The 18774-nt window shown below is 35.1% G+C and overlaps 1 protein-coding gene across 15 annotated transcripts in view; it reads left to right on the top strand.

The window, feature by feature from the left end:
- LOC105202593 (serine/threonine-protein kinase mig-15) overlaps positions 1 to 18774 on the top strand; it is a 172735-nt gene that overhangs the window by 101061 nt on the left and 52900 nt on the right. For 3 of the 15 annotated variants that reach the window (XM_039453395.1, XM_039453396.1, XM_039453393.1), the window contains 5 exons: positions 7441 to 7626; positions 7867 to 7970; positions 11359 to 11450; positions 12267 to 12343; positions 13401 to 14177. In XM_039453395.1, the coding sequence (XP_039309329.1) occupies positions 7441 to 7626; positions 7867 to 7970; positions 11359 to 11450; positions 12267 to 12343; positions 13401 to 14177 (1236 nt within the window). The remainder of the gene's footprint in view (positions 1 to 7440; positions 7627 to 7866; positions 7971 to 11358; positions 11451 to 12266; positions 12344 to 13400; positions 14178 to 18774) is intronic. The other 12 variants (XM_039453399.1, XM_039453398.1, XM_039453405.1 and 9 more) reach the window with 8 other exon arrangements.

Genomic DNA, 18774 nt, shown 5'->3' with positions numbered 1-18774 from the left:
CTTAAGGTAAGTTCGTTTAATCGATCAATTGTATTGCGCGCCTCCTCCTCAGATCACCATTCGTAGATGTTCAAAGGTGTACGGCAAGCACGGTGAACTGTGTATATCCTTTTGTTGATCTATTTATTATACACATGTATATACATGTATATGCATATATATACGTATATATTATTTTTCTTTAATACCTTTATTATTAATATTATTATTAATATTTTTTTTTTTATTTTAAAATAGTTTTAGCATACGAGGTGTGTTCAAAAAGTATTTTTGAACACACACGCGAATTTTGTGTTTTTTCAAAAATTATTTATTTATTCATGAATATCTATTTTGTCCCCTTCAAAGTAATCCCCATGAGATATTATACACTTGTGCCAACGGTTTTTCCAATCTTCGAAGCACTTCAAAAAATCATTCTTTTTTATCTTGTTCAGCTCCTCCTTCGATGCCGTCTTTATCTCGTCAAGCGTAGCGTAACGTCGTCCTTTCATGGGCCTCTTCAGTTTAGGGAACAAGAAAAAGTCACAGGGGGCCAGATCTGGGGAATACGGTGGCTGCGGCATCATTAGTGTGTTGTTTTTGGCCAAAAAGTCGCGCACAATCAACGATGTGTGAGCAGGGGCGTTATCGTGGTGCAAAAGCCAATTTTTGTTCTTCCACAAATCCGGGCGTTTCTGGCGGATTGCTTCGCGCAAATTGCGCATAACTTGCAGGTAATATTCCTTATTGACCGTTCTACCCTGTGGCAAGAACTCATGATGCACCACGCCCCTGCAATCGAAGAAAACTGTCAGCAAAACTTTCACATTCGACCGAACTTGGCGCGCTTTTTTCGGTCTTGGTTCGTGCGGCAGCTTCCATTGAGATGATTGAGCTTTGGTTTCCACGTCATAACCATAAACCCACGATTCGTCACCAGTTATGACCCTCTGGAGCAAATTTGGGTCGTCGCGGACAGAGTCCAACATCTCATTAGCAATGTTCATGCGATGCTGTTTTTGGTCGCAATTGAGCAATTTTGGTACGAATTTCGCGGCGACCCGTCTCATGCCCAAATCATTGATAAAAATCGAATGGCACGAGCCAATCGATATGTTTAGGTCCTCAGCAACTTCTCTAACGGTGATTCGACGATTGGCCAATACCATTTTCTCCACTTCATTAATTTTTTCGTCTGTTGTTGAAGTGCTCGGGCGTCCGGCACGCTCTTCGTCGTTCACATCTTCTCGGCCTTCTGAGAACATTTTGTACCACCGATAAACGTTGCTTCGGTCCAAGGTAGCTTCTCCGTATGCCACAGTCAACATTCGGAATGCATCCGCGCACTTAATTTTGTTTTTCACACAAAATTTGATACAGGTTCTTTGATCCATTTTTTTGAATAGGTAAAAATCGAAGACGATCCAAAACACGTGCAAGCAAAGCAGCTGTCAACAATTAAGTGAACATTCAAAATGGCCGAGCTTGTCGGCATAAGTGAGAGACATGAGTACCAACATAACGCCACAAAAAGATCGAAATTCGAATATACGTAACCCGCGAAAATTCAAAATTCGCGATACTTTTTGAACACACCTCGTATATGCTACGATCTTCTTCGATTTGACGATCATAGAATTTTGCGAACATCTGCGAGGATGTGGTCCAGCCGGCAGTTTTTCTAATTAGATCAATATTGACGTCTTTCCTTTTTGCTGCGGACGTTGACGCGTGGCGTGTGCTATATGCAGTGAAGGTAGACGTATCTACTCCACTCTTTTGGAGAACGTCCTTTATCCAACGACTCAAGGATTGACTTGTGATGTTCTTGTATGGTTTTTTCCCCGAGATGAACAAATCGTTAATGTCTTTACGAAGGTGGCTGGTGCGTTTTAAATATGTTTCCAGTGCTGAAGCTGCGCATATAGTAGGATCATCAAAAAAGAAAGGTAACATGAGATTTGGTTGAAACTTTTTAGGCCCAGATGTCTTCAGTTGTGCGGGAATTTTAATTTCTATGTGATTTTCTTTTTTAATAATATCTTGAATGTTAATGGCTGCTAATGTTTGAATCCTATGCCCCGTCGTTAACGCCAGTAGTACTGCGACTTTCTTTGATAAAAATTCTAGTGGAATTTTTTCGTTTGGAGACCATTGTGAGATGTAGTCGAGGACAATTTTGGGATCCCATGTCGTGTCGTATTTAGGTTGTGCTGGTCTGAGTTTAGAGACGCCTTTGCAGAAACGTTTAATTGATGCATCCTCTCCTATCTGTGGTCCCAGAATTAAGGCTATTGCTGATCTGAGAGTGTTAATGGAGCCATAAGCAGCTCCGTTTTGGAATTCGCTAGTAAGGAATTGCAAAACATCTAGAATCTCGGCGGACAAAATTGATGTTCCAGTGAAGTAGCAGTACTTCCACCATTTTCTTAGTGCTGAGTCGTATTGACGAAGCGAAGAGGTGCTCAAGGATGCGATGCAGATCTTGATTGTTTCTGGCGTCATATTTTTTAGCTGGTACGCCTGTTCGATGAGATTCCGCCCACCAGGGAAAGCTGGGACCATAATGGATGAGGAGCTCTGTTAGAAGAAGATAAGAGATTGAAACTTGGTTTAAATATAATAGGTTTGGATTCAAACATCTGTATACATTGGGGGAACCAGGCTTGAGATGGCCAGTTTGGTATGACTAGAATACCTCTGGCGTTATCATTACGGATCTTTTTTAAAACTTTTGGGATTAGTGCAAAAGGTGGGAAAGCATAAAAGAATTCGTGGTTCCAATCGATGGTGAAAGCATCTATTGCAATAGAACCAGGATCTTGTTTCCAGGATACGTATTTCGAGCATTTGTTGTTAATTCTGGTAGCAAAAAGATCAATAGTCGGTTTGCCAAATTTCATATATAATTGCTTAAAGGCCTTTTGTGAAAGACTATACTCGATGTCCGGCTCTATCCGCCTAGACTCCTGGTCTGCAATGATGTTATCTTCTAAACGAATATGTGAAGCAAAGATCCATATATTGCGTTGTTCACACCAAGACCAAATTTCTTTCGCTACTTTGCTCAGGTGTTCGAATTGTATTCCTCCCATTCGATTAATGTAAGAGATAGCCGTAATATTGTCGATACGAAGTAAGATATCGCAATTCTTAAAGTCTTTTGCAAAGCATTTTAGACCAAAAAATGCTGCCTGTAATTCTAAGTAATTGATATGATGTTGTTGTTCCTCACTATTCCAAAATCCATGAGTTTTAGCGTTGTTGCAGCTAGCTCCCCAGCCTGACCGAGATGCGTCGGAAAAGATCTCTGTAACGAACTTTGGACTCGATATGGGATTAAAAATATATGAAATATTTTTCTTCCACCATATTAAATCATCGTTTACTCTAGGAGTCAATTTCATCTGTGCTTCGAAATTATCTGCATTGTTCCTCAGGGCCAAGAATTTTTCGCGTTCAAGGTCTTTTATGTGTGCCCAGCCATATTTGGTTGCCAAACAACAGGAGCTAAGAGTACCTACTAGTGAAGCAAACTCGCGAATTTTGTATCTCGAGCCTATTTTAAAGTTTTTAATTAATTTAAGTATCCTATCGCGCTTTTCTATTGGGAGTTCTATTTTCATTTCATTTGAATTTAAAATAAAGCCTAGAAATTTTTGTTTTGTTGCTGGTTCTAAATAACTCTTGTCATCATTTATTATAAAGCCTAATTTTTCTAATAAAAGACGAGTTTCCTGTATGTTTTTTGTGCATTTTTCTTTTGACTCTCCGAGTAAAAGAATATCGTCTAGATAAATAACGGATGTGAATCCGTGTTCTCGTAACCGAGTTATTGGGGGCTTCATTAATTTGGTGAAGACAAATGGAGCAGTGCTTAACCCAAACGGTAAACAATTGAATTCGTATATTTGTTTATCGAAAATAATTCTTAGAAACTTCTTGTTTGTCTCTGCGATTGGTACGAGATAATACGCGTCTTTTAAGTCTATTGTGGCCATGAAGCAATTTGGCTGTATGAGATCACGGGCTGTCCGAATGTCTTCTAATTTAAAGTGTTCTGTCTTTATAAACTCGTTTAGTTTTTTCAAATTTAGAATGAAACGACTGGATCCATCTGGTTTAGGGACGAGGAATATTCTAGAAAGGAATTGATCCTCGTATTTCTTGCATGGCTGGATTGCGCCTTTCTGCAGCAACTCGTTAATCTGTTTTTTCATTTGTGATTTTTCTTTATCTGACCAGCTTGGTTCCACCAATTCAGTTGTTTGAATCGGTTGGGCGCAAAACGGAATGGTGTAGCCTTTTGTCCATTCCAGGACCTTTTTATCCGTAAAAAGGCGTTTCCAAATATGCGAAAAGGATTTCGCCTGCTATGATACTTGCTATTAATGATGATGATGTCTCCTGTATCTGCTGTGGTATGACCTCGCTGACGATGACCTGTGACGACTGGAGTTCCTTACGGCTGGAGTGAATGGTCTTCGATGCCCCCCCGCCGCCGTCTGTTGTTTCTTTAGGTGGGGTGGGCCCTTCGAGTTTTTTGGCTTACTTAGAGATGTTGTCGCAGTATTCTTAGCGACTGGCTTTAGATCCTTAGATGACTTTTCTAAGGATTTTGCTGCCTTGAGTGTTTCTGTTAGATCGCTCCCGAAAAGCCATTCTCCCAGCTTGGTCGCAACTAGTGTCTCCTTTAAAGTCGGATTTAGGTTTGCCATGAGTATGAGGCGCCTAGTGAGCGTCTCGTCTCGTTGTAAATCTATTAACATACGAGTGACATAGCTCAAGATTCGAATTATTTCAACTCGTTCGACCGCCTCGTTTATGGATAGCTTAGACAGGATTGAGCCCAATGCTGCCAAGCATACTGTTACCTTTTCTTGTATTGCCAAGCATACTGTTACCTTTTCTTGTTTTTCCGCGATTCGCTTATCTCTAGCGAGGATGGCTTCTGCTAGAGATGCTTTTATTTCTTTATTGAGTGTAGGAGGCTCATACTGGGTGCAATTTTCCGGAACAGGGTATTTCTCGTATATTTTCTTGCGATCTTCTATGGGTAGACCTTCTTGCAATATGTCATCCCATCGAGTCACTATGTCCGCGTGAATTGATGGGCCACGCTTCTTATTTGGCTCTAATCGCTTGCCCATGGCTTCGAGTACCTCCTCTGTAAGAGTCGGAATTGTTAAAGTCTCCGTTGTTGCAACTTTTTCTTTTTTATTAGAAGGCGTCGATGGAATTTCGCTGATTTCTGTCGATTCTATGGGAGGAGGTGTCTTCTCCTCTCTGTCCTGAATTGAGTAAAGATCTGGTGACTGCGTGTATTCCCGACTATGTGACTGATCGTAAGATTGACTTTGGGAACGGCTTTTGTCTGTTTTATTTTCACGCGAACTTCTCGACGACCGAGAACTCGGGCTGGAACGACTGCCATTACCTGCAACAATTTGAATACGAAATGGATAACCCGTTGGCTATTTATTCGTTTCGACCATTGGATAGTGGCTTGCACCTCCTTTGGTTATGCATCCGTGGGAAAGCATTGCCTTCCAGCGGAGACTTGTCTGCGTACGGATGTGCAATTTTGTTGTTTCGACCATTGGACAGTGACTTGCACTGTTATAGGTTATGTGTCCGTAGGAGAACATTGTTCTTCCGCGGAGACTTGTCCGCATACGGATTTAAAATTAGTCGTCTCGACTAATAACGGTGACTTGCACCTTTGCGAGCGCACGTAGTGCGCGTAATATGCGTTCGCTTGCTCGTGGCGAGCGGAGCGCCGAGGATCGCGGAGGCGAGCGAGCTCGCTCCGCGATCGCGTGTGTGCCGTATCGCTGCCGCCGGTCCTCTCGGAGGTAGCCGGTCGGCGACACTGCCAGTGGGAAAACATTGTTTTCCGGCAGAAACTTGTCTGCGTCAGGATATGCAGTGTAACAAAAGTGAGGTTAGACTTACGTTTCTCTTGTAATTGACAAACTAGTCGTTCTTGCTCTTTAAGCTTTTCTTCTAATCGCTTAAGCTTTTTTCCCAGTCTATTCTCTTTTCCTTCTTGACTGGACAGTTTTCGTTTGTGTCCCATTTTTCATACACAGTTCACGCCTTGTGGCTATTCCTTGGGCACAAGGAAAAAGAATGAAGATAGAGGACCGGAACCCGCGGAACGGGAACCACAGAGCGGTAGCGAGCCGAAAAAATTTTACTGTAAACCTTGTGGCGCCATCGGCACTAAGGAGGGTACTACGAATGGTGATCTGAGGAGGAGGCGCGCAATACAATTTTGCATTGAGTGTTAAAAAGAGCCAGAAAAGTGTGTCAGAAAACATTATTTTAAAGGATTCATTTTATCATAGATGAGAATTTAGTTCACTGAATGAAGAGCTAATGATCTTCATTCAGTGAACTAAATTCTTATTTATGATAAAATGTTCCTTTTACTACAATTAAACATTACGCTAAAATCGCGTTTAAAAGTAATATTTTTGTTTTAATTTATATTTAATTTTAATGATTTAATGTTTTAATAATTTAAAACATTCAAACTCAATTTTTAGAAAACTGGGAACTTTCCAGCAAGAGATGTTAACACATTCTGTCTTTATATCTGAATGTCAAGTAAAGACAGAATGGTTTTTGTGTCAATTTGTGTATCTTGTTGAATAATTTTCTTTGTTTTTTGAGTTGTGTTGTTATTGTTCTAGCAAATAAGAGATATAATAATAAGTTGATATTAAATAGATACGTTGATAAGTCAAAAAGAGAATAAATACTATTCTTCTTTTCTAATTTTAAATTAAAGAATTTGATTAAGTTCTTCTATTATGTGACAAGACTGAAGAATTTCCATAAGTATAAGAAGGAATTGTTATGTAAACATGAATCCGATACGTTTTTTTCGAGTTATAAATATTTTTTTGTATTAGAGTTTTATAACATTTTAACTAGGTGAGGAAGTCATCGAAATAGTAACTGAATAAATTTTCAATCTGTTCGTAAGTGTTGAAACTCATAACGCCAAGAATTTTTTCATGACTTTAAATAATCTATGGAGAAGATCAAGAGCATATTATAATATTACTTTCATCCATACAGAATAATATCAAATTCCATTGCTAAGGAATGCGATTACTCAATTTACTTAAAACTCGGATAGGAAGGATATTTTTGAATCAATGTTTACATTATCTGTTTCTTTAAAACAAATAGAGTGTACTTTGAAAATCTGACTACTCAATAAATTTTCGGAATTCTAATTAATTTGATTTGAGCGTTGGTAGCATTTCGCTTAAGTGCACAACATTACGTTCTTCCTCTTCCTTCTTCCTTCACGTTTCTTCTCGCCTTTCCGTCTTATTTGGCTGCCTGTTGGCTATCTGGTGGTGGCTTCTAGCAAAAAAAGTTCTCAGAGGTCTCGGAACACTGTGACTAACGGGGTTGTGCGTGTATGCGTGTGGGTGGTAGGACATGGAGATACTGGCTGCTCAACTCATCGAGCTTGGTGTGTCGCAGGGCCCCGAGGCCCCGCCAAGGCCGAACAGGCAACATAAAGGTCCTGCAACTTCGTCTACTTCGAATTCGGTGCAGCCTGCAGGTGGTAACGATCAGAACAACAAACAGATGCCGCAATCCTCCAGTATTCTTGATCAAGTAAGCGATTGGAGCCGTGTGTAATCCACGATTGATATTTCAGCAGCAAAATTTACTTATGCCTGCTTCCCTTATGTTTTTGTTATATTATTTCTTTCGTTTTCTTTGTCTTGTTATATGAGACATATAAACATCGCCTTGCGTCTAGTTCGAGGTAAAAAAACGTACTCATGATATATAGAAATTAATGTCATGCAGACGAGAGTGTTCTAAATACGATATATTGTCTTATCGTTCTAGGCACTGTCGATTGAGAGTGACAGCGATGATGATCTCGAGGATGCTGGTGGAAACAATTTGAGAAACGACGGTACTTTACTGGCCAGTGACCCGCCTAAGCCGCTGTAAGTAAACTTTGTCGTTTCATAAAGTAATATTTCAACATTAAGAATATTTTACTTGGGTCAATCAAAATATGTGAATCATTTAAAAAACATATATACATCAATTTTTGTCGGTTTTGTAGATTAGTTTTTCTTTAAACACTATAAACCAGTGAGTGTATTTTATTGTGTAAAAATACAATGAATTATTTTATTATACTGCAATTCAATGTTATGATTTTTTTTCTTTTTTTTAATATAAATTGCATATTTTTCAACAAAGTTAAATATTTTTAGAATACACTTTGTTTTATAAATTTTCTTACAAGGGTCTGTACATTTATAGAATTTCCTAATTAAGATGTTTTATTTTATATGTATAAAAATGCTCATTTTATTGAGAAACATTAAAACTGTCAAAGTTAGTTTTTTTGAAAATAAGTTTTAAAAGTGATATGTTTTATTCATTTAATGTATGAGATAATGTCCATTTATTTTTAATTATTTTTAGCTCTGCAGTTGTAAAAATTAATTTCTTCAATATTTCAAAAGTAAGATTTTTTTTATTTTATATGGTTATCAAATGATAGATATATGCTGTTATTAATTAATTGATATTAATATTAACTTTAATATTAATTCAACAACAAAGAGTATCGTAGGTACAGCTTGATATTTATTTGCATAAAAGGTTTCTTTTGAAAATGAAGTAGAAGTTCAGAATTTGATCAAAATTCATATACATAAACTGTAAAACTATTTTTTTAAGATTGCTATGTTTTTTGTACAATTTTCAATTTCAGATAAAAAATCTATTCACACAATTTCTGTGTAAAGAATTAGTTATAATGCGTTTTATTTTCATTATTGAATTATTTCCAGAAATTTAAGAAACAAATAATATGTACACAGAGAAATTTTTTTTTTAAATTTGCCGTAGACAATGTAGAGATTAAAAAATTTAATAATTTTTTTAAAATTTTAATAAAATTATAGTTTAAAAAGAATCACTTTTCAAATTGCTGGAAAAACCAGAAAAATTCCGGTTTTTTTTCTGAAAAATTGCTTTGTTGCGAAAAATTGCTGTTTTTGCTATGTAAATGACATGTTAATTTTACAGTATTATTAAAATAATACATCTCGTATAGCGTTGGAATTGAGCTAATTTTTTTATTCATATTTGGAATATTACAATATTACACTTGAGGTTCAATAATTATTAATTATTGAACAAACTATTGTAAGAACGAATGTAATTGGAACAACTAGTTTAAAGACTAATTAAAATTAATATTTATGTTAATTATTTTGTATTTTAAATATTAGTAATTATCAAGAGACATAGGTTTTAATTTAAAAATTACATTAAATTTGTTTTTCTTTATTTTTGTGGTTTGCTTCTTGTTTCTCTCGTATTTATACTATCATAAATAGAATGAAAAAATTTTTATGGACAGAAACTTAAAAATAGAAGCATTAGTATAATCTTATACGAACCATTTTCTAGTTACTTCTTAACACAGATTTTTAACTCTAATTTGCCATACTCTGATCCGGTGAACTTTTGAAGTGTACTCGTGTGAACTTATTTTATAGTTTACTTTTTTCTGTACATTATTATAGATTTAATTATTTTAAATCATTTTCTTGACCTGTTATTATCTAATGAACATGTTATTTAGACTATATATTTTTAATTTTTACAATACAAGCTTTGAAATATTAATTAAAATGAAAGTGACAAGATGAAAAATCGAGCAGTCTCACAGATTGGATATGGAGAACTATGGACTTGAAAATAAGTGACGAGCTAGGGTTAAGAAATTATATTGTAGAACAGTTTTTGATACTGAGGAGGTACTACCATAGTACAACACTTTTAAAATTTTTCCAATAAATTTTTCTACCCGTTGAGAAAAAAAAACCGAAAAAATTTGCGGAAAAATGAAAAAAAAAAAAACTTTTTTCGCGTCTTTAAAACTATAAATAAAATTTTTTGATGTCCATGTTGTTTTACGATTTTATCAAATTTTAATTTTATTAAAATTTTACTAAAATTACAATAAAATTTGTTGATATCCATTTTGCCACGATCACCATGATTTTTCAAGGTAAATTCCAAAAGAAACTTCTCTCTGTACGATAGAGGAGAAGAGGGTAATATGGTACTCATTTTTATTTTATTGAATAACTTTGTTTGTAATTAATATTTTCTATTGAATCTTGAACGATTATATTCGTCAGAGTATTGTTTGACAGATTTTAAACTTAAAGTAATAAAATATTTATTATTTAGGACGTGATTTATAAAAATCTAATGCACTGCATAATCGGTGGAAGAAAAGTGATTGTAATATGGCTATCCATAAAAATAATTTTTAAAAATTAGTTTAGTTTAAAAAAAAAGCATAGTACCTTGTTATAAAATTATATATTTTTAATTTTTTATTGTTTAGAATTTTCCTGATTTAGAATTTTTCTGCGTTCAGAAGCTTTAGAATACCATTAGAAATTTCATTAAAAATATTATCTTATCCCTGTTTAACATTAAACAATAAGCATGAAATGATGTCTTTAATGTTTTTAATACCGCTCTTTAAAATGACAATCGATTTATTGAAGAAATATTTTGATATAGAAATTTCTATTAAAAAACAATATTAACAAAATTACATATTATTGTTTTAATTTTGTATAACTCGAAATGTAAACGGCCGAATAAAAAGTCAAATAAAAAAAAAAAACACTTGAGTGTATGTACTTTCGTGTGATAATACACTCAAATTTAAGAATAATGAGGAAGTGTATATAATTAAAGGTTAAAAGTGTACTTTGAAAAAGTTTAGAAGTGCTCAAAAGTAAAAATGCCTTATAACAATTGTCTGTCATTATGTATTGGCATATTTGCATCACTAAAAAATGACAGGTTACTAAACGAATAACTTTATAAGCAGTCTTGAGGCTTTTGTGGCCATTGCTATTGTTAACTGAGAGGGTTTCCGGCACTTTGCAAAGTGCCCAACACGCACGTGGCATCCATCCGGAAACCTTCTCGGTTAACTTTATAAGCAATTGTTAGAATACGTTACCTGATAATGGAAATAATAGAGGTAACCATATTGTTGACAGTAGCCATAATACCCTTTTCTCTTCTACTATATAAATATAATACAACACTGTGCCATTTATTTAATGCTTTTACTATACATTAAATACAGCAAGAAGTTGTAATCATATTAATCTTACTAATGTCATTTCGTTTCATCTTTCATCTCGCCTATCCCACGCTTCGACATTTCGCGTCATATGGTCGTCTTGGTCGCCTCGCCTCGCAACATCAACAACGCATTATGTGTGCTTCATCCGCCGTCACGTTGTTTCGCTGCAATCTCTATTTCCATCGTTGCAGTCCCGAATTTTCTCCTTTCAGACCGTCATCGGATTCATCGTCGTCGTCTTCGCACAACGCTCAAAATTCCCATCACGAGGACAAACCGAAAGGTACGAAAAATGTCTTTTTCTAGGAACGTTGTACCCATATTGCATGGAAACATTGCAGAAACATTTTTTACAGAAATATTTTATGTTGCAACATTACAAAAATGTTGCAAAATGTCACAATATTGCTAGAAGATTGCAGCAATGATAAAATGTCCGCTTTTAGAAATATTGCAATATAATGTTCTGCAGCAATATTACAACATAATATGTTTAATATATTTAATAATACTTTAATGTTATGATACTTAAAGTTTTTAATTTGAATATGATACTTAAAGCTTTTAATTTGAATAAATAATCTGTAAAATATAAATATAAATATCAAAAATTAAAAATATTTAAATAAATTTGCAATGCACTGCTGTTAATAATATATTTTTACATTAACAATTTATATACGTATGCGTGCGTGTGTGTATACACACACACGCACGCGTACGCACACACGCACGAGCACATGCACGCGCGCACACCGCACGCGCACGCGCGCGCGCGCGCACACACACACACACACACACACACACACACACATACACAGTGCAGAGCATTTTCAAAACAATGTAATTAATAATCTTGTGCTTAATTTTTTGCGTTATGATGGCTCAGCGTTTTACCATAAAATAGTTACAATATTATATACCATAAAATATTGTTGCAACATTATTAAAATCATATTATATATCTATTTTTTGTAATGATTCTGAAACATTGTATTGTAATATATAAAATTGTAATTTGCTGCAAGATCCTGTGTTGTATGGGTAATATTATTACGCGCTGTGATTTAACACCCTTGGCCTTATCTAATCTTTACAGGAGGAGCACCGAATCGTCCGCTCCCACCGACTCCCGACGAAGAAGAATCAGGAGATCGTACGCTAGTCATGAAACGAGTGAGTATCTCTCTTATTGTTGCAATGCAAGTTTAAATATACATTCATAGACTTTTTTTTTTAGTTGAAATATATTTTATTTCGGTAAACTTGAAATTTTCATATATATCATTGGTATGTAATGTACAAATCTTATGTAATTGTGTTTTAGTAGTTCACGCATAGCAGTTGAGGTGTTTTCTCCTCCCTCTAATTTATTCAACCATTCACGATCATTGATATGTCAAAATTTAATAAAGGGTTATTGTATCAATTAATGAACAAATAAAAAACAAGTTAATATAATTACACATTTAAGTAAAAAAGTAATATTTTAATTAAATCTGTATAAAAATTAAATTTAAAAATATTAATTGCAATTTGTTATTTTGAAGTTTTATTATTTTAACATTTTTCTTAAATTTACCAGTAATTGTTCAGCGATTGATGCAGTGACTTTTATTATTTCTTTGTCCCGAATTGTTGTGAGAATGGATTTGAGGATGGTTAGAGAGAGAAGGGAACGCGAGCAATTGCGACGCATTTTTATTTTTTATTTTTTAAATATTCTTTTTGTAAATATGTACGTATGTCAACTGACATTTAGGACTAAATCAGTAACATTATTATTGTTCGCTCCCTTTACTGTTTCGCTCCATGTATTCGTCAAGACTGAACTTTGTATGTTCCAAGCGAGCACCATGGCGAGCACTGCCTTGTGTCTGTATTTTTGCCGCTGTCGTACGATACATCATGCACATTCATATATGAACGACGATCACATGTTGGTATAGATTGACTATGTTGCTGCAGTGAAGTTGCAATGAACTGTATTACATCTTTTCAATTTTTGTCGTGATTTAATGTTGAAATTAATCACGAAATTTTTATCACTTTTAACTTAGATTTAGCGTCATTGCAAGGATATAGTCGTTTCTTATTATATTGTATCATTACACTACATCGCCATTACTACTATCGACAATCATTGTTTCACGTTGTTATCGCACGCATTTCTTTTTCTTGTTTTTTTCTCTGTCACCGTACCATTATCTTCGCCATCGTACGCACACTCTAGAAACTTAGTCAGATGTCAGACGATCGTGCAACAGCTAGCGGCAACCGACGTTCAGAGATAGACGAGCAGCTTCTCTTGAAGGAGTGGGATTTTACCCGCTTCTTTCAGGGTTTTAACGAAAAATTGGATAAAATGAAACAGGAGCATCAGCAAGAGGTAGCTGGTCAGGTGACGAGCAAGTCTGGATCCAACGAGGAACGCTCTTCCTCGTCTAGCGAGAGAACATTGAAGAGACAGGAGCAGTTAGCCCGAAGGAAACACGAGCAACATCATCAAAAGCAACAGCAACAATTGAAACCGATTCACAGGCGGCAGGAAAGTGACTCAAAACTGGGCAATGCATCGAGCGCTTTTGCGCGCGCTTTCCGCCGCGAGAACTCGGACTTCTTCCCATCTGCGAGACACTCGGCGTATTTGCAAAAATCGGACTCCTCGCGATCTAGTATATTCTCCAGCGGCAATCGACGTGGCAGCGAGATAAGCGTCGCCGGTATCGTTGGTAAGAAAGGTGCCAACTCTGGGGAGCCGGTCTTGACGGACTTCTCGGTATGTCGGGCTCCAGGGCCCAGGAGAGAAAAGACCGAGAGCGAGATTGTCTTCGGTAATAGGCACGAGGCGAAGCGGTACGATTTCGGACGCGATAAAGACGAAAACGCAAGAAGACGCAGTTGTAGACCCTCGGATGGACCTACGGCGTTTGCCGTGGTCGACGATGCGGGAACGATTAAGTCTACGGCCAGTACAACGGCTAGCGAGTACAGCCCCATTGTAACCCAGGTCAGTCCCCCTAGGCGAATAGCCTGCGAGTCGCCAGTCCGAGTCGCAAGATACTTTCGCGAGTCCTGCCTGTGTGCTTGCCTGAAAGAGACCCTTCTTACTACCTTATTGACACTTTTTGCCTGTTATTTTTCCTGATTATCCTTCCACATCCTGGTCCAGAACGTATTTTCGAAGTGTCTGTCGAGTTGTTTATTTATTCTTTATTGTATATCATTTTGTACCAATATAATTTCTGTAATTCATTTGTAAATAATTATCATGAACATTTTGTTACTTAATTGACTAATCCATACCAACTTGTGACGCTCATGGACACTTCGATTCTTCATGTTTCATTTTTGAGACAGTCGTGACTGATTATTCGACATCTAACGGCATAACAATTACATAGAAAGCTAGCTAGCTACACTCGACTTATAGGCGCATTTTCTTTTTTTATATTATTGATTTTCACGATTTCAGAAATAAGTAGCAACGATATTATTAATTATTAGTGCTATTAGTATCATATTAGCAGTATTAATATTATCTCATATAATTTTTGATTAAATTCTCCATTATTTTTTTTATGTGAAAGGAACATGGGATATTTGAAGCGTAACGTTAGCATATCATTCATATTATCACAATTTTTATTACTAATTTTGTTATGACTAACATTATTACTACTGTTATTACCGCTACCATTATTACACTGCTACCATTATCATTACTACTATCACTATTACTATTACTGCTACTACTGTTAATATCATTAATCCTACTTGCAATTAAGGACATGGGAGATTTTTGCTGGGAAGTGCTGCTGCGATACGATATCTTATTCTTTTTACTCTTTAAAAGGCTTTTTGCAAATGTATTTGCTAAGTAGCTTAATAAGTATTATTTTTTTGGCGATTTATTTAGATTACATTAAGTATATTTGCCTAAAAAGATTGAAAAAATAAGATATAAGAATGAACAATTTTTTTTCAGAATTCTTTACATAATTTTTCTCACAATTTCTAAATTTTATAACTTTTTTAAAAAATTTCTTAGATTTCTGTACGAATTAAAACATACTATTAAGAAACACTTAAAAAAATTTTGGAAAATCTAAATATTTTTTAGATTTTTTAGATCAACATGTTTAAAATATTTAAATGAGAATGTTTAGATCAAATATATGCACTACTAGATATAGGCATTCGTGCTAGTATTTAATACAGAGTACGTCATTTAAATCCAGACAAAAAATGATGTTTTATAAAAAAAGTTATTTACTGTAGAGAATATGAAAGATACAAAAATATGCTTTTATATCTCATTTAAAGGATCCTTCCTGAGATTTCTTACGCAATATAAAATTACCTTGCGCCTTGATTACCGCCTTGATCGTGGCCCTAAAGCGCGAACACGCTGTCTTTAAATGGTCGTGATTTATGGCCGTGATTATGGCAGAAACGCTGCCTTGGCGCCTCGGAGGACGTTAGGATGCCTGGACTTATTGGTTTGTTTCTTGATTACGATCCACACAGTAATCGAGAGAGTTTAGGTCGGGACTATTAAGAAGTCAGAAGTTCTTTGTCCAAAACATATCGACGTCAGAGAACCAATTTTGAATTAAATATTAAGTAATTTGAGGCCGAAAACGAACAATTAAGGTTGTTAAAAATATAAATATTTATTCTACTCCAAGAGTCAATGACGAAACGTTTCGGACTTGCTTGTCCTTTTTCAGCCGTATACAAGTTTTACATAAGTCAGAAGTAATACAATTTAAATTCCTTCATGGTTTTTTGAGCGTTTATCTAAATGTTTAAATCTGTCTGTCATTTTTCAATATTGCATGACGCAAGTGCTTTATGACGCTAGATGTCAAAGGTGAGACAACGTTTTGAAATCATGTGTCTCTGCGTTTGGTGTGCGAATATAATGTCAACCGATAAGAGCATAGCGATAATTTAGACAGACTACAACAATTTGAATGAATAGTAATAATGTAGAAAGACAGCAACGATTTGAATAAATAACATTAATATAAAATTATATGAGAAACGACGAAAATAATTTAACTCATTCACACAGTATAACGAATGGGTAACAGTAATGATCGGACACATATCCGCTTTGCTTAACGTTAAATCTAAAGAGGGGGATTCTGAGCATCGAAATTAATGATTTACACAGACGTATTTCCTTTTTGATTAAAAAACAAAAGTTCTTAACAGATTTTCTTGAAAATATTTTACCATTGTATATTTGACACAATATTTACGACGAATATCACACAAGATTGTTCAATACTTGCTATGAAAGATTTTACAATGCTTACGTTAAAAAATTTGACAATTTATTAAAAAAAAACAAGAACTAACAATAATCAAAAAAATAAAACCAATTAATTCTGCCCTCATAAAGGCCAATGAACCAACGATATACAGAAGTCATCCTCTAAAAATACAATTAACAGTCAACAACAGCACAACAATTAACGTTGAGATAAATCCGGAAAATTTTTTGAATCACCTATGGATTTTCTATCAAAAACCAACAACAAATGATTCCAAATTTAGTACAACTGGATGGTGAATTCTATTCAACGATCAATCAAAACAAAAAGAGACAGTGCATGAATTTATAAAGGATATAGAAAGCAACATAATACAAAAGCAACATAATCAAAAAAGAAACGAATATCTGCAACATAGTTATTCCACAGTTGCACAAATATTTACATAGTTTCACAAGCAAAGACTTGATAGACGCAAAATTGATTTTGATGTTTAGATCAACTTCTCAGTTTAGCAAAAACAACCCAAATATTCTATTTACCCGAGCAGACAAGGGAAAGGTGATAGTGGCTTTGAATAGAGACAGTTATATTGATAAGATGGAAGAAACATTAAGGCTCCTGAGTACTCGCCGCAACCATATTGAAGTCGTGACGTCAGAAGCGAGAAATTGCGTGAAATGACACGTAATTTTGTCCGATGTGCCATCTTTAAATAAAGTCAATTTGGATAAAACAGACTAATCAGATGGCTTTAAAACACTTCTAAATATCAGTCACGACTATCCTTTTTCCGCCTAACAGTCAGTAAATAGTGGTAAAAAGCATGTAAAGTTAAGCTATTGAAATAGGAAAACACGGTCACGTAATTTTGTCCGACGTGCCATTTCTAAATAAAGTCAATTTGGATAAAACACTAATCACATGGCTTTAAAACACTTCTAAATATTGATCACGACTATTCTTTTTGCATAGCAGTCAGTAAATAGTCGTAAAAAACACGTAAAGTGACGCTTATTTAGACAGAAAAACACACGGATAGTTATTGAAAGGAGTGAAAAATGTACTTTTATGTATAGTATAAAAGTCAAAGAAACTTTACTCGCGGTCCATTTTTACGAATTTGGTAAATACGAGACAAGTCATTTTCAATGAAATACATAATAACAAAATGACATGCACGACAACATCTCATCGTCAATCTGTTATGTTTTACGTCTGTTAATTCTAATTTTGTTCGCGACGAAATGTCGCTATCGTCAACGTGGAGTTCTCGGCTGAGGAGTCAGGAGCCTTAAATGATAGTTCTACATATAATAAAGTAAACAACAACCCAACTTTAAGTCTAAAAAGAAAATTAAATAAATTATTAAAAAATTGGTTTTACAAAAATTATATTGAGAAACGTAAGTATTATGCATTAAAAGCAAGTGAATGCCCTTTACCTAAGGCCCTAAGGCATACGACCTTCCAAAAATACATAAGAACATTCCATATAATATCATAGTCTCTTCAATTGGCACAGCTCTCTATCCATTAGCTAATTTTTTACACGAAATAATATTTAGGAGTATTCTTCACACGATGAGCCACGTGAACAATAGCTTTGAGTTATATAGCTTACTTACAGGGAAAGAAATACCAGATTCACACATTTTATTCTCATTGGATGTTACATCACTTTTTACGAATGTGCCCACAAATCTAGCTATAGAGGGTATTAGAAAGAGATGGTTTTACATTGAGAAAAACACAAAAATCCCAATAGACGAATTTCTGTTTACAGTAGAATTTGTCATGTCATCTACGTTTTTCACATTTAACAACACTTTTTATAAACAAACTCATGGCACACCTATGGGATTACCACTATCCCCGATTATTGCGGACATTATGCAAGATTTAAAATCCCACGCACTGAATACGCTAAAACTAGATATTTCGCTTTATAGAAGGTATGTAGACGACATAATTCTAGCAGCACCACGTGATCGAGTGAGGAACATTCTTGACACATTCAATGAGTTTTATTGCCGCTTACAATTTACTATTGAGTACGAAAATAACTATTGTCTCAACTTTTTGGATATAAAATTAATAAGATCCGGAATTTCTCTAAAAATTGATTGGTTTCACAAAGACACTTTTTCAGGGCGCTATGTATCATATTTTTTAAGTCATCCACAATACCACAAAATCGGAACAATTTACGGATTTGTGGACAGAGCAATTTTATTTTCTGACCCGGTATTCCAACAAAAAAACTTAGAATTTGCTATACAATTACTGAGAGACAACGGTTATTTCCTAGAATTAATTTTT

This window comes from Solenopsis invicta, chromosome 9 (assembly GCF_016802725.1).
Source record: "Solenopsis invicta isolate M01_SB chromosome 9, UNIL_Sinv_3.0, whole genome shotgun sequence".
NCBI classification, from domain to species: domain Eukaryota; kingdom Metazoa; phylum Arthropoda; class Insecta; order Hymenoptera; family Formicidae; genus Solenopsis; species Solenopsis invicta.
Note: the sequence above shows the minus strand (reverse complement) of the source record. Positions and strands in the feature narration are given on the sequence as shown.